Raw genomic sequence first — 25,965 nt, 5'->3', positions numbered from 1 at the left:
GCCACCGCCCCTTCCCAGCATCGCTTCCCAGAATGCCTCAGGCTCCCAGCCAGTTCCCGCACCTCGCGAGACTCCGCCCCGTCTCTTCCCCGAACGACTGCCCGCCCCCCTTCTTTACCGAGCTCTGCGCGAGGCGGAGGAAGGTAGGGGAGGGCGGAAAAGAACCGCGAGGTACGCCGGGAAGTGTGGTCCAAGCGTTTCTTGCAGCCATATTCTTCCGGAGCGGGGGAGGCCAGAGAGGCAGTCGGGACTACAATTCCCAGCAGCCCTTTCGGTTTGTTTTTGTTCAAAAAAAAAAAAAACCCCACACTCCCCCTCCTCACTCTTCACACACACTCACACACACACACACCCACGGCAGACACGCACACACCCGGGCGCCGAAGGGAAAGCCGCGTCTCGCCTTCCTGCCCCACCGCCAGTCCTGTCTCGGCCCCTCAGCAGAGCGGGAAAGCGGAGGCTGGAGCCGTGACCTCTGACCCCGTGGTTATGCGGAGCCGCCGCATTCCTTAGCGATCGCGGGGCTGCCGCCGCTGCTGCCGCCGCCGCCGCCGCCGCCGCCGCCGTGGGCGACTGACGCAGCGCGGGCGCGTGGAGCCGCCGCCACCCCTCCCCCACCGCCGCCCTCGCGCCGGGTCTCGCGCCAGCCGGTCCCCGGGCGCCCGCCCCCTCTCCCCGGCCGCACCCGAGTCCTTGCGCGCCGCCGCCGCCACGCGCCCCCCGCCGCCGCCGCCGCCACCGCTGCCCCAGCTCCGCGCCGCCGCCACCCGCCCCGCCCGGAGGTCCCGCGTGGAGCCGCCGCCGCCGCCGCCGCCGGGGAGGAGGAGGATGAAGGACAAACAGAAGAGGAAGAAGGAGCGCACGTGGGCCGAGGCCGCGCGCCTGGTGAGGCGGGCCGCCGAGGGGGCTCAGTGGGGGACGTGGGGGGTGGGCTAGCCGAGCCCCCTCCACGGGGAGGGGGAGGGGCGAAGCCCTGCCCACTGCAGGAGGGGGCGGAGCCACAATTTCTCTAGGAACGGGATGGCTTCCCCCCCCCACCTCAGGCGTTGGGTGGGGGAGAGGTCCCCCGCCGGTTGGATGTGGCGCCTTTTTCTGCAGCTCCCCCCACCCCCTAAATTCCTGCGGAGGGGCGAGCTGGCAGGCCGGCTCCTCCCCCTCTGGGCGGCGGGGCCCCAGCCTCCCCTCCCCCACTATTTGGCGGCGTCTGGGGGTCTGGGGCAGCTTCGTTTATGCACTCGGGGGAGTTAGGTTTCCGGGAAGGGTCGGAAGCTCCTCCCTCGCTTCCTGGTGGGCATCGGGGTGGTGCGTTTGACTCCAGGGGTCGGAAAACACCCCCAGTTTTAAGGACGCGAGTGACATTTTGAGCTTTCCCAATCTAAGCCAGGTGTGTGGAGGGACGCAAGTGCTCACTCCCAGGTGGAACCCTGAGCAGTGGTTCTCAAACTTTAGTGTCTTGTTGGGGACACCTGGGAGATTCTTAGGAATGCTCGTTCTAGGGCCCTACTTAAGGTCTTCTGAGTCTGAAATTCAAACCGAGTAGAGCCTGAATGTCTTCCTTTTAACCAGTTTCCCATGTTGACTGTAATGCAGGTGGCCCGGGACCACACTTTGAGAAACGCTGACTAGAGTGTTTTACTTCATAAGCTAGACTGGAGATAGGCACTCCGCAGAGAACTGACTCTACTTTGCAAAGAACGTATGTGTGTGTCCTCCTCTCCTTAGTGTCCTGGTGCATGTATACATGAAGTGTTGGACAAAGACCAAGTGTCTCTGAAGGTACTGCTCACTGAGGACTTAGCAGAGGAGGGAGTAATTGGAGTGTTGAAGCTGCCTAGTGAAGAGGGTTGTGGATTTTATTTTCATAGCGTCAGAGGACTTGTAAACGAAATACCTTCCTTTTGGATTTGCACCCACAAAGCTAAGACACTGTGAGACATGTTCTTATAAAATCTTGGCAGATGACAATAGTAACTTCTCCCAGAGATGTCACTTCCTCAAGAACTGTCACAGCAGGGTTCTAGTGCGGATAGCATACATGTCTCTTGACACCTTGTAGTTTATATATAATTGCTGTAATTCACTTTTAATGATGAATGAAGCTTCACCTTCTAATCTTTTACTTTATTGGGAAGTGAGGTTCCTTTCTCAAAGATGTTGTGCAAAGAGATGACTGTTGTGTTGGGGGTCGTCACAACTCTATGGCACACCTTTTTCTTAGAGCATGTAAAACCCAGTTATTGTAAGAACTAAAGCTGTTTGGTTTACAAGAGAATTTTCACTGGTGTTCCTGATTGTCTTCCCCAGGCACTTGTTGCCCAATGGACACAAATAGCAAGTGTGTGTGCGCTCAGGTTTCATGCTTCAGTTCATTTGTTTTGGTTTGACACATGAAATTGGAAGATTCTGAAGTTCTGAATATTTTTTGATTCAGTCAAAATTGGAAGCTTTGGCTAGCCTTGAGATCTCTTGGAAATTTTAGGATTTCTCCAATGTTGCCTCACCTGGAAACAAATTTAGGCCTGAAGGAGAGGAGGGGAGAGCCAAAGGATGTGCTTGCTCTCTTTCTCCTCAGGGTTGAGTCTTGGGTGTTCATTGAAATTCTCCTCTAAGTTTCTGTTATGCAAGTGTTTATGACTCTGGGCACCAAAAGGAAATTCGCTTGCCAGAGTTTTACTTGTTAGAGGTAGGTGAAAGTACCTTCAAATCCTGTGTTATTTATGTTCTGACAGAATTCTAAAGTTCACTTGTCTCAAAGCTCTTTTGGCTCTTACTAGTTGAAAGACTTCAGGAATTCAGGGTCCACTGTTCTGTTAAGCCTCTTTAGGGTCTCGAACTTACTGTGATCTGAACTCCAGTATCAGGTTGTTAATTTTATTTTATCATTGGCTCGACTTCATGCCAGATTATCTGAATAAGGTCTTTCTTTTTGTTTTACGAGCCTTCATTAAAAAATACTATGAACAGGAATGACTTTGTAGTGCCATTAAACACGTGAAAGACGACCTGTGGAAACATGGTGCGTAATTGTGCATATCTTTTATTGTTTTTTATTAGAATTTTCTGTCCCTTTGGATGGGACCATTTGGTAGGTGAGGGGCAACTTTTTAGAGTCCTCTCCCCATTTAAAGAAAACTGCAACACCAAGTGCTGGGGAGCTTGTGAGAGCTTATGCTGAACAGAGAACAGTTTTGGCTAGAGAAAGCTGTAATGGGATGTCAGGCAATTAAATCTACTCTTTGGACAGGTGAATTTGGAGTGCTTGCCATGGCAATCAGATGCACTTGCTTTGGGGTGGTTTCATATTGCTCCTGACCTTGCTTGGATGGGTGGCTAGAGTGATACTGGGAATTCTTAAAAACTAATTTGGTAGGAAGGAAGAGACTTCTGGAGAATTTCAGTAGTGTAGTGTACCCCAGGAGATTGACTTTTGCAGATGCTAATTATGTTGTCGAGAAGTAGATACACTTTCCAAACATTCTGTAGTATTGTCTTCTAGATATGAGGTAGACTTTAGAGGGTTGGATGGTATAAATCCTCCTGCTTATTAGGAACAATTTGTTTGGGAGAAATAGCCGAGGGGATTTCCCTTTAAATGGAATGTCCTTAAATGGATTCTCCCTGGCTTTGAGAAACTCTTCATTGTAAGCTTTATCTTTCACTTTGATTCATGACTGACCATTCTTACATCAAACATTTTTTTTCTCTTTGAAGTAGGAGAAGAGATACTTTTTTTTTTTTTTAAGTGTGCTAGAAAGACAGGGACTAGGAATAGAACACTGCTGAATTGTTCTTGTACTAAAAGCTGGAGGCATTTACAATTATAATAAAAGCGAATACTTTGTGTCTTTTGATATAACTTCCTTTTAGAGATTTTGTTTCCTCTGTCTTAGAGTCTCAGGCTCTTCCTGACTGCTGTTTAAATAATTGGTAACTAATTTGTCAGAGTCATGCTTCTTTTTTAAAAAAATTAGGGTACAAAAATTCGCTAGCTCAGCTCTCATTTAGTATCAAAGAAGTGATATCTGTGGCTGTGAACGTTAGTAGCTTGTAACAGGGTTTGTTGTGGGTTTGTTCAAGTCAACACTGCTTAACTTGGCACTCAGATTCTTGGAATACAGAGATGGGTAAGGTTTCCCTTGAGGAACTTATAGTCTTCTGGGAATGGAGAAGGTCTAGACCCATGAATAGCATTTTACTACGTGCGTGGTAGGTGCCATCGTAGATGTACATATGATAAACAGACATCCTGGTTCAGGCTTATTGTCCAGGCATCATCATGACTAGTTCCTCATTTCACTCACAAGTGTCCCCATTTTGTAAATTACATGTGTTGTGGACTATGAGGACACTGAAAAGAGACATTTAACTCTGCCTGGCAGAGATCAGAGAAGGCTTCCTGGAGGGAGGTGCTTTGCAAACTAAATCTTGAAGAGTGAGTAGAAGTTATGCCCATCGAGGAGGATGTTAGGAGCTGGTGACAAGGAGCTGGTGGTGTGTGTGCACGCTTGTGCACAGGGTGGAGAATGTGGGAATTGGGTAGAACTACACATAGTTATTGGAATGTGAAGTTGTGGAGTATCAGTTTGGCAGCCAGGTAGAGAGACAGGCAGAGACCAGATTCCGAGGGCCTTGTGTGCCAGGCCCGTGAGCAGGTATTTGTGCCAGGCTCCGTAGGCACTTCCATGATCTGCAGTCTGTAAAACAACTCTTAGGGGAAGACATCAATATCCTTCCATCGCAAGTGGGACAACCGAGGCTCAGGGTGGGTAGGTAACTTGCCCAGGTTTAGAAGGCCAGCATTTAAATCCAGGTCCGTCTGGTTCTAAAGCCTGTGCTTTTCCAGTGAGCTGGTGAGCTCTTCAGAAGCTTTGGCCTTTGCTGTATGTGATTAGGTTGCTGTTGAAGAATTGTAAAGTGGGGAAAGTGTGAGGGCAGATATATTTTGTTGGGTTGACCTCAGGCTATAGCGGGTAAGTTCTGCAGGAGCAGGAATTTGGTCTTGTTTACTGCTGAATTCTGGAATTGTCCCTGGCACAAGTAAGTATTTCATGTATTTGTGGAGTGAAGGGTGGTAGCAGAGGAAGAATGGATTTGAGGAACGCAGGGCTGGTTGCAGCGATATTAGTGAAGGGGCTGTGTGTTGGGTGAGGGAAGGAACTGGGGGACAGGTGAGAGTGAGGGGTGCTGCCTAGGTCTCTGTATTAGGTGATGGAGGAAGAGGGGCAATGGATTGGAGTTGCCAGTTAGATGAATTAGAACAGATGATCAAGGTGGTCTGTCAGTACAGAAGTGAATATTTGAGTTGGAAGCTGGGGAGAAGCCCTGGCTAGAGGTGAATATTTGGGAGTTAGCAGAATATTGGTAGTAGTTGAAGCTGTGAGAGTGCTACTTGAAGAGAATGTAAAAATTGAAGAGAGAGGCTAACAACGGGAACACGGTAAATAGGGGCTTTATTTCAGCACCTGCTTCTCCAAAGCTTGACTTCCTTTAGTACTAAGGGCTCATGTTCTTCCACAGGGAGAACCTTTAGCAGCAGTCCTGACAGACTTCTTGCTTTACATTTTATTTGTGACAAAGCCGCACTTACTTAGTTGTTACAGTTAAGTGACTGTAAGATGTTGTGTGGAGTAGCCTCAGCGGCCGCTGGTACACCCAGTACAAAGATACTGACGGGCTTTTCCCTCCCCGAGAAGGAGAGCATTTCTGAAACAGCTCAGCTCCTTCTCGTGAGAGCTGCCGTTGCTCACTAAGGACCTGCTGCCATGACGTGGTTAGAGATGGTGCTAACATAAATGGGACGTTCTGTTTCTCGTTGCTTTGCCTGCACCGGTCCTACAGAATCAGAGCCTCGTGTTGCCAAATGGGAAAAGGTACTGTGACAGTTAACACCAGAATTTCACAACACAGTGGCAAAAACCCATCACTTAAAAATACAGGTACTACTCAGACTTCCTCGGGAAAAAAATCTGAATGCATTTCTGTGTCGTCATTATTGTGTAGCTCTGTGTCTGCTGTGGTTTAGTCGTGTGAGTAACATGAAGTTAAGCAGTAACCGGGGTTGCTGAGGCCCCACCCATGTACCATAGCATGTACGCTAAGAAGATGGGTGTTTTTAGAATTAAGAATTAGAAAATTTACGTTTATTTCAGTCACTTTTAGCAACATCTTAGATACATAATTTGGTTTCTGACGCAGTGCTAACTGGAAAAACTAGATTGTTAGCAGTGGTACCTCGCAGCAGAACTGTAGCTCAGGATGTAGACTGATGGATGTAAATGGAAATTGTGCACTAAAATCAGAACATTTATATTTCTTCAGGTACTAGAAAACTACTCGGATGCTCCAATGACACCAAAACAGATTCTGCAGGTCATAGAGGCAGAAGGACTAAAGGAAATGAGGTTTGTATTGTTCTTGTTGTTCAAGAGGGTTTCATGGGACATATGTCTTTCTGTAGATACTTAGTGACGTGATTAAGTGTATATATGCCTTCTCTTTCTTTCTGTCTCTCATTCTCTGTGTCTCTCCCCCCCTCCCCCCCCCCCGCCCCAGTCTGGTGTGGTATAAAACTATCTCCCAGGTTGTGTGTCCTCTTGGGTGGAGGGTGGGAGTGGGTGGACATCCATTTGTTTTCATTAGCGATGTAGCGGCCTTCCCTATTCTTGCTCTCCCTTAAATCTTGACATGGAGTGTGTTCCTTTTGTAAGAAATCCACGCATTTTCTTTTGTATTCTCTCTTGGCATTTTAGTAGTAGAGAAGGGGCAGACTCTGATAGGCTCTGTCTTGTTTAAAACTTCCCTTCTTTCTGTATCCCTGAAGTTCTTTGTTTCAGGATCAAAAGAAGGGTGGGCTCATCACCATAACACCACTAGCCTTTTTTCCTCCCTACTGAGTCTTGCCATTCATCATAGGAATGTACTGAAGTTTAACGTGACCTTGACTTTATTCTCCTATGATGTAGTTTTCCTAGAAAAGCAACAAGTTAGAAACAAAAGGAATTGCAGGCATGAAAATCAGTGGCTGTGTTTAATCCTTTTTTCTCTTCACTCTCACCCCAGTCCCCTTTTTCTTTAATTTAAATGAAAGAGGAGAGCACAACACAGTCTCCCTTCTTGGGACTCAGAACAAACAGCATATGTTTTAGCTGGTTAAGCTTTAGCTGCTTGAAATTGTTGACCTTTTAGGGTCAAAAGATCCTCACTTTCCAGTTATCAGTTCAAATAGTCTCAAGCTGACAGTTTGTGGGGAGGGAGGGTTAGGATCGTGTAGATCACATTCATTTAAATAGTACCTATGCACTGTGTAGTGTTATAATTGTGCTTTATTTTTGTTTTTATGGGCTATTTCCCATCATGCTGCTGTCTGCACTGCTGTTGGACCACTGTACCTATAGAAGGTAAATTAGTCCCTTTGGGACAGATGAAATTGAGAACTTTAACTTGTTTCTGCTTCTTGCTCTTATAGGAATTAATGAAGCAGTCATGGTGGCTCGTGATGAGTGAGCAGCTCTGTAATTTGTAGACAGAGGTATAGTGTGTAGGAGTCACACTGTTCTGCTGAAGGACTCTGCCAGCATGCCGTTCCCCCTTGTAGCAGAGATGTTAGCACACCCACTTGATACTCCAGATTCTGCACAAGGTTTCTTGTATAGAGATTGGTTCTTGGTGAAAATTTTTTTAGCATCCAGTGTGTTCCAAAGCAGAATAAGTAATAAGGTTGTTTTTTTTTAATGGCTTTTTTAGACTCAGAATTTATTTTTAACACTGCATAAATTAAGGCTTCTGGTTCTGAAAGATCTTAAGAGGCTTTACTTAAGATATTTGTATATTTTTAACATACTGGCGAGACGGACGAGACGGTGCACAGGTGAATCTTAGCACTAACATGCTAGTGCCAAACTCAGTTAATATTAATAATGGACATTTGTCTGTGTTTTTGACAGCTGTTCTATTTTAAGATTCAGTAAATGGCCTCTAATTCACTGAGTTATTGTTTTGCAGCCAACTACTGTAGCAGGGAGTGTGAAATATCTTAAGGATCCATCTTTTTTTCATTATTGGGAACCAGATCCATTTGACTGACTTTTCTTTTTAAGTTTAAATTTAAGTGATTGCTCCTGGGTAGATGTAGAGTAAAACCCATTCTCTCCCCATCCCAACAGAGAAAAAGCACATGAAATACTCTTCTTTTGTGTGCTTATTTGCAAATATTTAACTGGGGATAAAAAGGAGTGCTTGTTTTCTTGGGACAGCACCGTTGATTCTGTGGTCTTTGTGTTGATAGTGTTATGTGGCAGTTTCTGAGCATGATATATGCAGGTCACATTACAGTTTTGCTTTTAATATTAAAATTTAATTTTTAAAATTTAATAAAAATATTGGGTAATACTTTTTTTTTTAACTCCCTGAATTTGAACAGTCATTGTGTACTTTTTCTAAATGTCTTTGAGAACTTGGTTGATATTGTCAAAAGGCACTAAGGAAGTGCCAGGTGTGGAACAAGGGAATCACATACCATGTCCTGCCTGGGTGTGGTTGATGGGGATTTCATTTGTTGCCCTGTGCTACTTTCAAAGTGAAATTGTCATGGGCTCTTTTCTGCTGTATTTCTTGCTCTGCTGCTTCTTGATTTAAGAATGAGTTGGAGGGTGTTGAATCTTTGAGTAAATAGGCATATAGATTTCTATAACCCTCATCCATCCTTGTATGTTTTTACAGCGGGACATCCCCTCTGGCGTGTCTCAATGCCATGTTACATTCCAATTCAAGAGGAGGAGAGGGGCTGTTTTATAAACTGCCTGGCCGAATCAGCCTGTTCACACTCAAGGTAAGTAATATCAATTCTGTTATTAAACTTTTAGTGTAAGAGTCACCTGGTAGGTCTGGGATGAGACCCGTGAATTTGCATTTCTAATAGGCAGGTGATGGTGATGTTGTTGGTCCTAAATGGTACTTTGAGATGTTCTAGGGGGAACAGGGTATTAGGAATTCTTTCGTCAGATCAGCTATTTTGTCTTTTCAGAAAGTCGTATCAGCTATTCATCTTTCCTTTGTTCATATCTTTGCAGATTGTATGCAATAGGGGGATAAGAATGTGTGGGGGTAACTGCAAATGTGCTTTAATTAGGATTTTGTTTGTAATAGTATCGTGAAAGATAAATTACTGGGCAGCTAAAATAAGACCTACTCTATGGAATATAACTGACATGTGAATATCCTTGTGGAAATTCGAAAACTCATTAGCTTTTTCTAAGTGATGCTAATTACAAAGGAAGAAAACTTAAATCAGGTAGAGTTCACAGTGAAGCTTAAATAGAGCTGAAATGAATAGGCTAATTATTTTTCTACTATTTGTGATATAAATGGCTATCATTTAAACCAGGGGTTGGCAAACTTTCTGTAAAGGGCCAGATAATAAATACTTTAGGTTTTGTGGACCGTACTGTCTCTATCATAATTATTCACCTCTGCCATTGTAGCAGGAAGGCAGGCATAGACAGATCATAAATGAGTGGGCAAGGTTGTATTCCAATAAAACTTTATTTACAAAGACAGTGAGAGAGCCAGATTTGGCTTTGGGCTATGGTTTGCTGACCTGATTTAGGCGTAGATGACCTGTTGATGAGGAAACTGAAAATTTGATGCCATCCTTTCTACTCATCCATAATGTGGTTATAAATTTCATTAGTCTGTATACAAACTTTTCCCTTTTAGTCTAATTTTCTTTAATTCAAAATTAAAACACTTGTGTGAATATCAATGATACAACCTACGGTCATTAAACTTGATGTTTATGTATACTTCAAATGTATCTTATATTCAGATGTCTGTGCTGTTTTCTATATTTTAACTTCTAAAATTTTGGACTTCTTTTGTTAAAGAGGCTGCATAATGTAATGTCAGGAACTGAACCTTGGGGAGAAATAGAGCGCTGAGTTCAAAACCTAGTTTTATAACCTGGGACACATTTAACCCTTCTTTATGTTGGTGTATGCATACCTGACACAGAGTCAGTCCTTAATAAATGGTAGCTTTTTCTGTATTCCTTTAGGTTCTTTATTATTAATGACATTTTTCTATTACATATTATGCATTGTTGTATATAATATAATGGTACGTAGTTGTGTATAATTGTAATTGTTTGTATTATGTATATTACAAATATGCATGTTGATGGCATATTTCTATTTTAAGTGGGAGGAGAAATACCTTTTTCTGTGAACACAGAGTAGGAATGGAGTTTCATTTGTCTTTATAGCTTGGCCGCAATTTGCTTTATTCCTTTCTACGTACTTTAGAATGTATGTTTCAAGAACAAGTACGTTCTCCTACAATAACCATGATTTCATTATCACATTCAAGAAAATTAACATTGATACAGTAGTATATATAGTCCGTATTCAAATTGTCTCTGGTTCCACAAATATCTTTATAGCTTATTTTTTCAGTCCAGCATCTAATCAAGGATCGTGCGTTTCAAAAATAAGACAAAAACAGAGAGGGAGGCAAACCATAAGAGACTCTTAACTCTAGGAAACAAACTGAGGATTGCTGGAGGGGAGGTAGGTTGGGGGATGGGCTAACTAGGTGATGGACATTAAGGAGGGCACTTGATTTAATGAGCCCTGGGTGTTATATGCAACTGATGAATCACTAAACTCTACCTCTGAAACTAATATACTATATGTTAATTAATTTGAATTTAAATAAAAAAATTAAAAAAAAAGAATCCTGCATTTCATTTGGTTGTCATGTCTCTTTAATCTTAGTTAATGTAGAACAGTTCCCTTGCCTTGTTTTGTCTTTTATGGCATTGATATTTTTGAACAGTTCAGGTCAGTAGTTTTGTGGAATTAAATGCATTTTTGAAGGACTAATAAAAGTGTAGAAATCTTGGTTATTTCCGGACTTCTTTCTGTTTTCACTGCTAGATCATGTCCACTCCAGGTTGTAGCACAGAGCCACTCAGCGATGAAGGATGGAAATGATGGGATGTATGGTACAGTGGTAGTTTGGTCTGGTTCTTGCCTATAATAAAGGCCCGGAAGGCACAAGTTATTTAATTACATTTCTCTTTTTTTTCCTTTGGAAAATGCTAGTGATACCTCTGAAATCCTGTGGCGTTTTCTTTGCCTAACTTACCTCTCATGTGTTAAGAAAAAGCATGTGCAGAACGCCTTGTAGTTTTTCTGCCCCCTGCTTAGAAATCTCTTCTAGTGGGCCATCAAGGTCAGAATTCTATTTATCCATGGGATTTTGCTACTTAGTTGAAAACAGGAATTTTTTTTTTTCGGTTCTGGATACATTTGTGTGGCTTTATCTATGATTACCAAAGGTTTACTGATAAGCTGGAGTCTTTTGGGGCATGCCACAGGGTTCCTTCTCTGATAAAAAGTTGTTTTGGGTAATGTGATGGTACATTTGACACTTTATATATAGATGTTGCATCAGTCCCCAGAGCTAGTCCTCAAGGATGGATGGGATAGATGAAATCTATCCATGCTTTGAATTCTTGATTTGAATTGCTTTCCTTAAGCCTTTCCTGAAGTCAGCTGTCAGTGTCCATCATTGCCTGGTTGGAGGTAGGATTCATACTGTTTTTTACACTTGGGATTTCCCATTCTTACAAAGCCACTCTGAGTTTCTTTGTAGTGTTCTACGTTTTTAGGACTTTGATGCTGAACTACTGTGCTTTGTCGACTTGGTGGTTGTGTCACTGGTGAGTTTAGCCTGTATTGGTTTTTGCAGTGCTCACTGTCAGGCGTTAACTGTGGTCCTGCGAATGTTGTTCATTTTTATTGTGGAGGGATTCTCACATCGGTAGGTCACTTATGTTACTTACGGCTATTTGCACTTTATTATATCTCACATATGATAAAGGGCTCAGCCTTCAGGGTCTTTTAGCCCGATTTAACAAGCCACGTTGGATTTTTTTAATATATAGAATATTTTTATAAGAGTGTGAAAAAAGAGAAATGGATGACTATACTTAAGTATCCATCCATTAAAATCCAGTTTGCAGATAAAAGAAAGGAAAAAGCAGATGGAGGAAGAGAGGGAGATAATTATTGCAGTCCCACAATGTTATTTATATGACTACAATTAAAATATTCACGTACAACTCCACACTTAAAGCAATTTCAAAGCTATTTATGTTACTGTTAAATACTGAGAAGAACAAAGGAAATAAGCCTAGACTTAGATACAGTAAAATCATGGAGTCTATCATTTGAAAGGCAGTATCAGAGAACATTTTGATTTTTTTTTTTTTAAGATTTTATTTATTTGAGACAGGGAGAGAGAGTACAGAGGGAGAGGGAGAAGCAGACTCCTCCCCCCTGAGCAGGGAGCCTTATGCCGGGCTCATTCCCAGGACCCCAAGATCATGACCTGAGCTGAAGGCAGACGCTTAACCAACTGAGCTACCCAGGCACCCCAACATTTTGCTTTTTGATATGTGCACAGCAAGTAGGGTGGTCTTTTTTTTTTTTTTTTAAATATTTTATTTATATATTTGTCAGAGTGTGAGAGCCCCAGTGCACACAAGCAGGGGGAGCTGCAGGCAGAGGGAGAAGCAGGCTCCCTGCTGAGCAAAGAGCCTGATGCTGTTAGATCCCAGGACCCTGGGATCATGACCTGAGTGGAAAGCAGATATCAACGGACTGAGCCACCCAGGCATCCCAGGGTGGTGTTTTAAAAATGCAGATCACATATCACTATCATGCATATGGCCCTTGGCTACCTCTGTGATCTGCTCTCCTAGCACTTTCCCCTTGGTCATTATACTAAAGCCACCCTGGTCTTCACTTTGTTTCTCAAACACCCACGACTTGTGTCCACTGTAGGGCCCTTGCACTTGCTAGCCCCTCTGCCTAGAAAGCTCTATGGTAACTTCTTGTCATTTGGTTCTTAATGCAAAAGTATCTTTCCAGTGAAAGTATCTCTACCCATCTAATTCCACATCATCAGGAGGGTTTTTGTTTTGTTTTTTTTTTAAAGATTTTATTTATTTACTTGACAGAGACAGCCAGCGAGAGAGGGAACACAAGCAGGGGGAGTGGGAGAGGAAGAAGCAGGCTCCTAGCGGAGAAGCCTGATGTGGGGGCTCGATCGCAGAATGGTGGGATCATGCCCTGAGCCCAAGGCAGAGGCTTAACGACTGCGCCACCCAGGCGCCCTGAGGAGGGTTTTTGTTTGTTTCATAGCCCTATGGGTATCAGAAATTACTTGGCTGTTGTTAGCCTCTGCACTAGTGTAGGAGTGCAGGGATTTTGTTTTACTGTATCCCCTGTGTCTGGCACACAATAGGTACTTAGTATTGGCTGGATGAAAAGTAGATGATGGTATCATCAAAATCTTAGCTAGTCAGTTCTCCTTGTAATTCACCTTTCCTTTATATCAGTTTTATTATAGAATATGCATATTTTAGGTTATTTTTTCTTCTCAGCAAGTCGACTTCTAAGAACCCTTTTTTTTTCTTGCCCTCTTTAGAGCAGTTCTACATAAATCTGTGAAAGAATCTGCTGACACTAGAAGTAAATTTCTCCATGACTATGGCCATAATCTGGTTCCTCTTAATTGCTAAAGGCGGAAACTGAGCCATCAGAAACAATTTAAACATTTTAGGCATGTTTTAGATAGGATGTTGTTATTCATTTTAGAGGTTTGAACTTTGATCACTTTGTTAGAAAAAAGAATTTCTACTTTCGTTTAAAACAAGTAGTGACATTTTAAGACAATGTCTTCGATAGTCTGTTAGCCTTATCGAATATATCTTTTAAATGCTTAGAATCTTAGGATTTTAGTGTGGGAGGGGTTCAGGTCATCCAGTTCATTTTCATTGTGCAGTTAGATAACTGAGCTTCTAACAGATTAAACGATGTATCTGTGATCATACATTTGTGTGACAAATGCATATAGCCAAGTTGGGACTAGAACCCAGGGCCCCCACCTTTTGAGTTTAATAAAGAGTTTTTCTGTAGGTTTAATGACGTTTGGTCATTTCATCTTTTGAAGCATCTTGTGAGTTCTTTGATATTTCTCTCTGTAGTGAAAATCCTTAAAATTGTTAAGCCAAATAGCTTTTCATGTCCCTAGATGTGACTCTTTAGTTATGACTGGTTGAATTTCTGCACTCTGCATTAATTATATTGGCATTTCGGATCGTAGGTATTCTTTTCTATGCTAGAATAAGTGATCTATAGTGATATAAGAGCATTGGACTGGGTAGGAGTCAAGTTCTGGGTTCCAGCGTAGCACCTCATGTCTTACTGAATCTCCATTTATACTTCTTTGTCTCTGACACTCAGGAGTTGAAATAGATGGGTCACTTAAATACTTGAGCTGTAAAGTCCTTTTATGTCATGAAATGGAGCTCGGAAATACAAATAGATGGCTGTGAAGCTGCTCCGGAGGGCCCACCTTCTCCGTCTCTTACGAGTTCTGCCATCCCAGCCCCCTGCCCCAAGCGCTCAGGGATCTTTCCCAGACCCTGAAACTCTGTTGAAAACCTTCTAGAGTAAAAATTCGGTAAAGATTCTTCCTGTGCTCCCATTCTAGCATCTAGACTATTTTGTATGAAAAGTCAGCATGGGTTATTTTTCTTTCTTGTTCTTTTGTGATGCATTTGGTATTTACTGGAGGCAGACCATTTTATTGTAAGCCCTGTTCCACTCTGAACTGTAGGAGGTCGGCACAGAAGGCCCAAGTTAGTAGAGCAGTACCATTTGCTCTGGCTAATAGTAGTAGCAGTTTGATTTTGATGGAGGCTTTGACCCCTCAGTTGGTAAAATGTTCCTTATTTGTTTGAATAATTCTCAAGGGATGTCTGGATCTGCCTGTGGAAAAGGAGGTATTCTGTTGTTTGGTAGGATTTGCAGCTGGCTCAGGGAGAAGAGAGAACTTGATTGTTCTTAGAGCCCTGGTCAGGCTCTGGTTTTATGTCTAAGAGATGAGCTGCCTTTTGTCCTTCTACTTCCTGAAGTTCAAAGCCCTGTGGTAATGAAGTGTGGTAAAGGTCAGGTACCAGAGGTTTCGAAAGCACTGCCACTGGAATGATTTTGTGGTCGTTCAGGGGGGTGGGCGGGATGATAATTTCAGGGTTGCTAAAGTGATGTATATTTTTAAAACAAAAAGGTTATACTTTTGAAGTGTGATTTTAAGGCACCAGGGTTCTAGGAAAATGAGGAGATTGTTCCAGGCTTCCTTGGGACTGTGTTTGAAAAACACTTTCTTTGGGTCAGCCAGTATGAAAACTGTATGATCTCTTCTCAGTGCTTCAGATCAGACTTTTTGGGAGAGTTATTTGAGGAACTTGTTTAGTCTAAGAAAGTTGCTTCTTCTAGCTTAGCTAAATCCGGAAGGAAAGCTGGAAACTGATGTTTGAGTGCTAACTGTATTCCAGACAGCCATCATACTTGTCACATTGGTCTCTTTGAAACATAAATATGTCTCCTACTCCTGTAATAATGGGGAAGCAGCCCAAGAGAGAGTTTAAGTAAATGGGACCAAGTCACATTTTTTGGTTGAGAGATTTGTATTCAACACATGGAGGACAGGCTTTAGGACGTTTGAAGTTTTGACTGTATGAGTTGGTTCTCAAATGTTTGGGAGCATTTTTAAATTCTGTGTGCATCCCAAGGCAGGAAAGGGAAGGGCAGCAAAAAAGGTGTCTGTTCCTGTGTTCTGGGAGATGCTTTTTTGATTCATTTGTACTATATGGGCTTTCACATGTGTGCCTTTATGTGTCAGCTAAACCCTTGTTTTAGTCTCTTTGATTCTGTGCCAGTTTTTCTTGGGTCAGTTAACTATGGACAATTTCCTTTGACTTCTAACTTCTTGTAATTTTTTTGGTCTCCATTCCCATTGCAACCACCTTAGTCTAAGTTACCCTCAGAGACTGAATACCAAAACAGCTCTTCCTTTCACTTTTGCCCCCTCAGCATCCACTTTGCTCTTTGGTAATCCACACAGCAGCCAGAGGGATTTTTTTTTTTAAACGTAATTTGATCATGACACATTTCTGTTTAGTGTCTCTCAATGGTTTCCTATGGCATTTACCAAAAAAATCCAGACCTTGCCCAGCCACACTGCCCTTCTCTCTGTTCTTTGAATTCCTTAAGCTCTTTTGAGTTTTGTTTTTTTTTTTTAAAGATTTTTTATTTATTTATTTGACAGAGATAGAGACAGCCAGCGAGAGAGGGAACACAAGCAGGGGGAGTGGGAGAGGAAGAAGCAGGCTCATAGCGGAGGAGCCTGATGTGGGGCTCGATCCCATAACGCTGGGATCACGCCCTGAGTCGAAGGCAGACGCTTAACCGCTGTGCCACCCAGGCGCCCCAGCTCTTTCGAGTGTTAGTGTCTCCCATTTGGGTCTCTCTTCTGCTTTTCCCTGGTTATAGGTCTCAAGTGTCAGTACCTCAGAAACTTTATATCTAAATTAGATTTTCCTGTTGTGCCCCGAACTTTACTTCTGATTACTTACACGTTTACGGTTATATAATTATTTAGGTGATTGTTTGATATGTCTCTTCTGACTAGATCTTGGGGTAGAGAATTGGTATTATTTTGTCCTTGGCTATATCCTCAGCATCTATCATAGGAAGTGCTCAGTAAATGTTTGTTGGATAAATGCAGTAGAAAAACCCATAGAAGGAGATCGTTATTCCTTGAGTGGTAGCAGTTCTCTTTGACAAATAGTTGAATTGGTTTAGGATAGTAATTTTTAGTATCAAAGTTGAAATATACAGTATGGAATGTTTACCAGCATCTCTTTTTCATAAAATGAAGTATTTGAAAATCTCCAAAATGTAAGTTTTATTCTCTCAAAAGAAAAAAAAAAAGTAAGGTCCAGTGTTGCTTTTGAAGTTTAGTGCCATTTTGATACCTGGTCTTCTGTATATGCCCCCCCGCCCCTCCCCCCCTTTTTCTACTGCTAGTATTTGAAAGCTTTTAGAATTTTTTCCATGAGTATGTACTTTAGTGTGGGTCATTTTTCACCCTACGTCCCTTACTCAAATGTCTGACGATCTTGGTTGAGGGACGATTCTTTATTTAAGAGTGAGGCTCTTAAACACTAGTGGGAAATTCAGTACATTGTGGTTTTGTGGCCTCGCTTGTCTCCTGCAGCAGTGGGAATGGTTGTTGCTTAAATGCATGGTGCTGGAGTAAGGATGTCTGTGTCCTCCTAATGCAGACTTTTAATAATCCCCATGTTCTCAATCCCATCCTCATCCTTGTCTGCCATGGTTTTTCGTGGTTTAAATTCTGAGCGTCTCTGGAATCTAGGGGATAAATCCACTTGGTTTTCAATACCCCTCTCTGCAACACTTAGATTTCATCTTCCTTTGTTTTTGTAACTTGTTTCCTTTGCTTCTCTGTTTCTTTTTCGTTGACAACTTCCAAAGTAGACCTCCACCCTGGATATTTTTCCCTGGACACCAAACTTGTATCTGTCCAGTTGTCTATTCAATATCTCTATTTGGTTACTGATGGCATCTCAGAATTAACATGTATAAAACCAATTTTCGATTTTCCCACCCCATACCTGTTTCACCCTTGTCTTGCCTGTATCAGTTAGGGGGAAGTCCATGTTCTAAATTGCTTAGGTTAGAAACCTTGGAGTTGTCTTTGACTCCTTTCTTTTGTTTTCATGGCACATGTAATCTTCAGTAAGCCCTGTTTGCTTAACTTTCAGAATATGTCCATTTTTCCACTACCCCGGGGCCACCTTCCTGGTTTAAACCACCATCGTCTTTATCCTTTCTCCTAGATTATTATGGTAACTTCCTAACTGGTCTCCTTGCTTTCCACTCTGGTCACTCTTCTCAGCTCTGGAGCCAGGAAGATTTTTTTTTTTTTTTTTTTTTTTTTTTTTAATAGCCTCCACTCATAGTGTGGAGCGCATCACGGGGCTTGAACTCACAGTCGTGAGATAGAGACCTGAGCCAAGATTAGGATTTGGACGCTTAACTGACTGAGCCACCCAGGTGCCCCAGGCAGATTTTTTTTTTTTTAATGTCAGATCATGTCATTTCTCTGCTCAGAACCATCCAGGGTCATGGCCCCCTCCCTCCCCTTCACTTACGGTCAAGGCCAAAAGCCTTAGAGTTGCTTGCAGGGCCCTGATGAGATTTGCCCCCACCCACACTCTCGTCGCCTTTCTTCTTACTCTCTTCCTCTGGTTCACTCTACTGGATAAACGCACTGGCCTCGTTGGTGGTCCTTGGACATGCTGCCATGGTTCTCTCAGGGCTTTTTTTCCTTGCTGTTTCAGCTGTCTGCCATGCTTCCCCCCCCCCCCCCATACCTTTGTGCCTTGCTCCCACACCCCTTCAAGTCTTGCTCAGATCATACCCTAACCCCTCTGCACCCCTCAGTACTCCCCTCTTCCCTGCCTTATCTTTTTCTTCGTGGTATTTATAACTGGCTGATAATCTGCATATCATTTGCTGTGTATTCACTGCTATTGTCTGTCTCCTTTGACTAGAACATAAACTCCCTAGAGGAGGGGTTTTTAATTTTAGTTACTGTTGTCTCTCAGTAAATATTTGTGTGAGCAAAAGTATCATAGTTTCTTTCTTTTAATTTGATAATACAGTGAATTATGTTAATAGATTTTTTTTCCAGTGCTCAAACATCCTTGTATTCCTAGGATAAATGTCACTTTGACATGGTTTTCTTTTTAAACATACATTGACGGATTTAGTATGAATCATTTATTTAGGACTTTTACATCTGTATTCACAAGTGATAGATCTGTGATATTTTGATTTCAAACCTTATTCCGTTTTGGTATCAAAACAAGCTGTGCTGGTTTCCCGCTCTTGATGCTCTGAATTAGTCTAAGACAGGGCTTTGTTCTATTAGTAGAACACACGTAAAAAACCTGTTGGGCATTTTGAGAATATATTGTTTTTACTTTTTTTTTTTATCGTGAAGTATATAATTTGCACAAAAGAGAGTCTGTGCAGTTTGTGGTAAAGAGTAGCTGAAAAATAAACGGCGTACTCCCGTGTTCACCAGCCAGCTCAGGAACAGAACACCCTTTACATTCTTTGAAACCTCTGAGCATGTCCCTTTCTCTCCCTGCTGAAGAGAACCACTAGTCTGATTTCCATAGTAATCACTCCCTCGCTTTTGTTTCTAGGTTTGCCCATAGGTCTGTATGGCTGAACATGCCTTTTAAAAAATAATCTTTATGTGAATGGAATCATGTATTTTTCCCTGAGTTGCTGCTTGTGCTTATCATTTCTGAGCTTGAAATGTGCTGGTGCATTTAGTTGACATACACCATGTTTTCTGCCGTGTGCTGTCTTACGGTGTGAATATGCCATGGTTTATTTGTCCATTTTCCTCTTGGTGCGTGTTTGGTTGTTGCTAGTTATCTCTGTAGCAGGCAGTGCTGCACTGAGCGCTTCTCTGCGTGTCTCCTGGTGCACGTGTGGAGTAGCTTCTCTAGGGTGTGTGTGTTGCTGGGAATGGGGCCGACCGGTGGTGGGCTTTGCGCGGGATCATCATTACTAGGAGGTACAGCTGCTTTTCAAAGTGGTCATATGAATGTACACTCCTTTCATAGTGTCTGAGAATTTCTTTTGCTTCACAGCCCAAGTATTGTGGATGTAAAATAGTATTTTGTGCTTTTTTCCCCTGTTCTTACATTGTGGCATAATTTACATACAGTAGAATTTACCTGTTTCGATGTACTAATGTACAGTTCTGTGAGGTTTTTTTAAAGTTCATTTAATTTTTTTAGTTCACATTCGTTTTGACATTTTATTGGGCTGTTCAAAGGTATGCTGTAATGGCTTGAATGCAATTGCTCCAGTAAATGTTGGGGTTAACACGCTCCTCATTCCCCTAAAATTTAGCTTTACATTCGTATACAGAAAAATTTGCCCTTTCTAGGTTATAGTCCTTTGAGTTTGACAAATTATCATCATAATTAGCATTTAGAGCAGTACCATCATCCCCCAGAAACTTTCCCTGTGTCCTTTTATAGTCAGCTGCTCTCCACCCCAGCTCCTGGCAGCCGTTGATTTGTTTTCTATCCTTGTAGTTCTGCCTTCTCCAGAATGTCATATAAATGGAATCATGTATTATGTAGCCTTTTGAGTCTGGCTTCCTTTACTTTGTATGAGGTATTTGAGATTTAGCCATCTTGTAATGTATATCAACAGGTGGTTTCTTTTTTATTGCCGAGTGAAGTCCCACTGGGTGGATCTACCACATTTTGCTTATCCATTCGTCAGCTGATGGACATTTGGATTGTTTTCTCCTTGTGACTATTAAGAGTCATGCTATGAGTATTTGCGTACAAGTCTTTCTGTGGACATTTTCATTTTTCTTCGGTAGGTACCTCGGAGTAGAATTGCTGAGTTGTGTTGTAATTTCTGTTTTTTTGTTCTTTTTTTTTTAAAGATTTTATTTATTTGACAGAGAGCATGCAAAAGAGGGGGAGAGGGAGAAGCAGGCTCCCCACTGAGCAGGGAGCCTGATGTGGGGCTTGATCCCAGAACCCTGAGATCATGTCCTGAGCTGAAGGCAGACGCTTAACCAACTGAGCTACCCAGGCGCCCCTGTAACTTCTGTTTAACTTTTCTAAGTAACAGCCAGACCGTTTTCCAAAGCGGCTATACCATCTTACATTTAAGGTTTTTTTGTTGTTTTTTGTTTGTTTGTTTAATAAAATTTCTCCTTTTTTCCTTTGGCAGTTCTTTTTTTCTTTTTTTTCTTTCTTTCTGAAATTGACTTTACGGTTGATAAGGGTGATCCAACTATTTCAGAATCAGTTTTTGCATGTTATAGTTTTTCCATCCTTTTGCTGTTAACCTATCTGTGTCTTTGTACTTAAGGTTTCTTTATATTTCTAGTTGGGTCTTGATTATTTTTTTTTTCCAGCCTAATAATTTCTGCCTTTTAATTGGGATGTTTGGACCATGTACGTTTAATGTAATTACTGATATGGTTGGATTAAGTCTCCTGTCTAGTTCTTTGTTTTTTCTTTTTGTTCTGTTTGTTCTTTCCTTTTTCCTTCTTTTCCTATCTTCTTTTGGATTATTTTTTAATATTCCTTTTTATCACCACTGTTAGCTTATTAACTATATTTCTTTAATTGTTTTCAGAAGTTGCTTTATCTTTTACAAAATGCATCTTTAACTTAAATAGGATTGAATAGGATTATGGCATTTCACATGGGATACAAGATTCTTATGATGCTGTTCTTCGGCTTACCCCCTCCTAGCCTTTGTGCTATGCTTTTCATACATTTTATTTTCTACATTTTGTGAAACATTATTATTTATTTTAAGGTCTTCTCTTTAATTTTAAAATGATCGGAAAACCTTTTTTTTTAACCCGTGTTTACCATTTCTGGAGTTCTTTTATTCGTTCGTTTTCCAGGTTTTCATTTGTTACTATTTTCCTTCCTCGGGAAGACCCTTCTTTAACACTTGCAGTGCAGATCTGCTATGACCAGTTCTCATAGCTTCTCTTTGTTTGACAGAGTCTTTATTTTGCCTTGAAGGATGTTATAGATAGATACCGTTTTTCTATGTTTAAGAAGTGTGTTGTCCCCCCCCCCCAGCATTTTAAAGATATCCTTTGTCTTCTAGTTTGCATAGTCCTGACAAGTTTGTGGCAATTCTTGTGTTTGTTCCTCTCTTTTCTGTAGAAGCCTTTAAGATTCTTCTCCGTATCCTGGGTTTTGACAATTTGAGTGTCATGTATTGTGGTGAACTCAGATCTGTGAGTCAAATCTGAAAAAAAAATTTTGTTTAGGGATTTTATTTATTCATTTGAGAGAGAGAGAGCACAAACAGAGGGAGAGGCAGAGGGAGAGGGAGAAGCAGACTTCCCGCCGAGCTGGGAGCCTTACATGGGGCTCGATCCCCAGGAGATCATGACCTGAGCCGAAGGCAGATGCTTAACCATCTGAGCCACCCAGGCGCCCCAAATCTGGGAAATCTGTAACCATTATTTCTTCAGGTTTTTTTTTCCCCTGTTCTGTTTCTCCTGGGATTATGTATGTTTGACCACTTTTTATTGTCCCACATCACTTTTTCCACCCTTTTTTCTCCGTGCTTCATTTTGGGTACTTTCTGTTGCTACTGGCCTTTCCTTCTGCAGTATCTAATTTGCTGTTAATCTCAGCCAGTGAAATTTTCATTAGGTACAGTTTTTTTTTAATCTTTAGAAATTCTATTTGTTTCTTTTTTTTATCTTTCATTTTCGCCTCATGTTGTCTCTTTTAATCCTCAGTCATATTGCATGCGTTATAGTAGTTAAGTCTTTGTCTCTTAATTCCATCTCTGTTGTTTCTCAGTCTGTGCTATTGACTGTTCTCCTGCTTATTAGTCATATTTTCCTGCTTTCTGGCATATCTAAGTAGTTTTGTTTGGGTGCTGAACAATGTGAAATTCGCATTTTGGGTTGCTACAATTTATCTTCCTTTTAAGAGTGTTGGGTTTTATTTTGGGGGGTGGTTAGGTTACTCTCTTGGAGGCTTGTTTTTAAGCTTGTCAGGGCAGGTTTAGCCCTTAGGATAATTTAACTGTACTACTAAGGTATTTCCCTTCCGGGGTCTCTACTATAAATGCCTCGAATGTTTAACAATGGCCCTCGCCTCTGGCTGGTTTTAACTCTGTCCCTAGGCTTTCTCCTCTGGGAATTAGTCATTCACTGGCCTGCCTGTGGAGTTTCAATCTATACATATGCAGATTTCAGGAGGTCTTTTCCTGCATAGCCTCCTCCTGTGGATAATTCTGCTGTGCAACTTTGAGCCACCGCAGCCTCACCGAACTTTGATCCCTCTGTTAACTCTGGAAAGTGGTTCTGCTCTGCGTGGGATCCCCCATCCTTCTCTGTTATCTGCATTGTACCTGCAGGCAGAAAGCCAGAGCAAGTCTAGAACTCAGTTTGTTTTGTCTTCTCTTAAGGATCAGTCTTGGGTGCCTGTTTTCTAATGTTGAAAACAGTTGTTTCATGTGTTCTGTCCAGTTTTTTAGTTGGTTGTAGTGAGAGTGTAAGTTTGGCACCTGTTAGTCTAGTGTGGCTAGAGCAAAAGTTTGCTTGCTTCCGTACACATGTACGAAGGTGTGTGTGTGTATATATATATTTTTAAGGCAAAATATTTAATGAGTTCTTACTGATAATCCTGACTGAAATTCAAGACTATAGGTTTTTTGATGGAAGTTTTTGAGTTTCATATGGGTACTCTTTTCTCTCGTGTGAAGTTCTGTTCGCTGTGAAACCACATACTCCCTCATTTGCTTCTTCCAGTTATTTCAGAACAACAATACCAGCAGCACCGACATCAGCAATATGTTCTCTAAAGTGGTTTTGTTGTTGTTGGCCTTAGGGTGTATCTCATGAGACTGCAGTTTAAAATCGAAATTTCATTTGTGGTTGTGCCATCAACTTGATATGCAGTTTGGGTCATTACTTTTAGCTCTTTTTTGTTTGTTTTGTAGGGTGGGAGGGATTGCTTTTATGAATTTTAATTTGGGGGCACCTGGGTGGCTCAGTCGGTTAAGTATCTGACTCTTGATTTTATCTCAGATCATGATCTCAGGGCTGTGAGTTGGAGCCTGGCATCATTGGGCTCCGCACTCAGCAAGGAGTCTGCTTGAGATTCTTTCTGTCCCTCTTCCTCTGTCCACCCCCCACTCCCTTCACCCCTGCTGTCTTGTGTGTGTGCACTTTCTCCCTCTAAAATAAATAAATCTTTAAAAAATTTTTAATTTTCCTTTATAATGATGTAAAATATTTATGTGTGGTTAGAGGTACTGCACAATGTTTATTCAGTGAAGTCTAGCTCCTATCCCATCCCCTGCACATGTTCCTTCTTTCCCCTATGGGTAAGCATTTTATTGTTTTGTTTTATTATTATTATTTTTTTTTTAGTTTCCTTCCTTTTTAGAAATCTAAACAAACAACACATTTGTATTTGTATCTTTTTCCTTTCTTAGAAGGGTACTGTGGGAGAAAAAATAAAATTCCCTCTACCCTTCTAGGTTCTTGGCTGAGACACTCTCTGTAATAAAAGAGAGATTAATAGGAGGAAAGCAAATTTAATTTAATTTCAAATGTACGAGGATACCCAAAGATAGGAGACCCAAAAAAGTGACCAAAAGGTGACAGCTTTTGATACTTTTTAGACAAAGAAGTATTGTAGTTGTGAAGAATTGACAGCACAAAGAAGTTTGGGCCTGGGGTCGGAAATTAATGAAGAAGTTAAGACAGTTTGTTTATACAGCCTTCTGGGCCCTGAATTTCCTATCTCTGGCAATAAGGATGCCTTCTACCCTCCAAGTGCCAGAAGGGTACCCTTCACATGGGGGATTTATTTCCTGCTTTCAGGGGGACAGAGGTGGATCAATGTGTCCTTTTTGCACCAGCCGTTTCTCAAGTAACTTTAATTCAGAGTAGTAGTCCGCATGCCAGGCACATCCTGGGTGGCCTTGCCCGTCAGCAACATACACATATTTCCCCACTTTACTTTTTTCATGTAGCGGTATGTCCAGATTACTGCACAGCTGTATAGAGTCTTCGTTCCTCTTTGTAGTGGTAGAGTACTATATTTTGTGGCTTTACCATTGTCAGTGCTAGTCAAAGTGTGATCCATAGACCAGTGTCAGTTTGTAAACTTTCATTCCTGTTTGTGTTAAGTACAGAAATTGGGAGTATTTAGAAACTGTTACCACAATTTGACGTTGCTGCAACATATGAGCATGATTGGTGGACTCATCCCCACTCTAGGACAGGGTGTAGTTCAGCTTGGGCAGTTTTCCAGCTTGCGCAGTGAGTCACGTGTACTGGTCAGGTGCCAGTACAACCACACGTTGATCTTTGATGGGTTGGAGAAAAAAACCCCAGCTGATGCTTTAACTTAGAGAAATTGAGGAGGAGTGTATTTACTCTGTGTACCCTGTCGGTGGACATGACCCCACGAGTTTTGATATGTATGCTTTTATATTTTTCCAGTTCTAAGTATTTTGGGATTTCTGTTATGAAATCTCATTTAATTCATGAGTGTTTTTTTTTTTTTTAATTTTTACATATATATTGTGTTATCCTCCCATTTTACCAATTTTTTTAAATCAGTGTCAAAGAAGTGGTATGTGTGTTTTGGATTCTGTTGAAACTTCTTTTATGGCTTAATATATGGTTGGGTTTTTAAGTGTTTAAGATATGCTTGAATGGTATTTGTATTTTGTACTTGTCTGTTTCTGTATCACAGTATTCTGTATATGTATTATCAGTCAGTTTTTTAAATTAAGTTTTTAAATTTATGTCTTTAATTTTTAATTGGCTTTATGTATCAGTTTGAGAAATAGCCCCCTTTAATTATGGATTTGCCAATTTCTCCTTGAGATCAGATAGTTCTTCCTTTATATAGTTTGAGGCCATGATATTTATTTTTGGTTATGTATTACGGTATAGTAAACCACACCAAAGCTCAGTGTTTTAAAACAATAACCATTTTGATCATGTCTCATGAATCTGTGGATTGACTGGGCTCAGTAGAGTGGTTCTTTGGCTCTATGTGATGTCAGGCTGGTGTTGCAGATACATGGGACCTGTATTAGACTGAAAGGTCCAAAACAGCTTACATGTTTGGCTGCTTGGCAGTGGTGGCTGGAAGGCAGGGCTTAGCTTGGATGCTGGGGTGGCTGGACTTTCTTTCCATGTGGGGTTGAGGCTTTTCCCTTTTCCACAGTCCTTCCTATGCTGTTTCCCTGGCTGGGGTAGGCAACTTCTTCCATGGTAGCTTAGGGCTCTCAAAAGTACAAAAGCAGGAGTTGCCAGGCATTCCTAAAACTCAGGCCAGGACTAGCATAGGGCCACTTCCACCACCACATTCTGTTGTGCAAAGCATATCAAGGGATCAGCTCAGATTCAGCATGAGGGGACTATCCAAGGACAGAAATCCCAGGTGACCTCATTCATTGGTGCCATTTTTGGAGA

The 25,965-nt window shown here is 41.7% G+C and overlaps 1 protein-coding gene across 5 annotated transcripts in view; it reads left to right on the top strand.

The window, feature by feature from the left end:
* The first annotated feature begins 310 nt into the window (after positions 1 to 310).
* The window catches only part of ASXL1 (ASXL transcriptional regulator 1), a 76,012-nt gene continuing 50,357 nt past the window's right edge, over positions 311 to 25,965 (top strand). For all 5 annotated transcript variants that reach the window (XM_087853672.1, XM_087853671.1, XM_087853670.1 and 2 more), the window contains exons 1-3: positions 311 to 885; positions 6,319 to 6,401; positions 8,719 to 8,827. In XM_087853672.1, coding sequence (XP_087709798.1) covers positions 829 to 885; positions 6,319 to 6,401; positions 8,719 to 8,827 — 249 coding nt within the window. In that variant the 5' untranslated portion in view covers positions 311 to 828. The remainder of the gene's footprint in view (positions 886 to 6,318; positions 6,402 to 8,718; positions 8,828 to 25,965) is intronic.

The sequence above is a fragment of the Ursus americanus genome, chromosome 22, assembly GCF_024610735.1.
Source record: "Ursus americanus isolate L20-20 chromosome 22, mUrsAme1.1.p, whole genome shotgun sequence".
Lineage (NCBI taxonomy): Eukaryota > Metazoa > Chordata > Mammalia > Carnivora > Ursidae > Ursus > Ursus americanus.
This window is presented reverse-complemented; position numbering and strand designations above follow the sequence as displayed.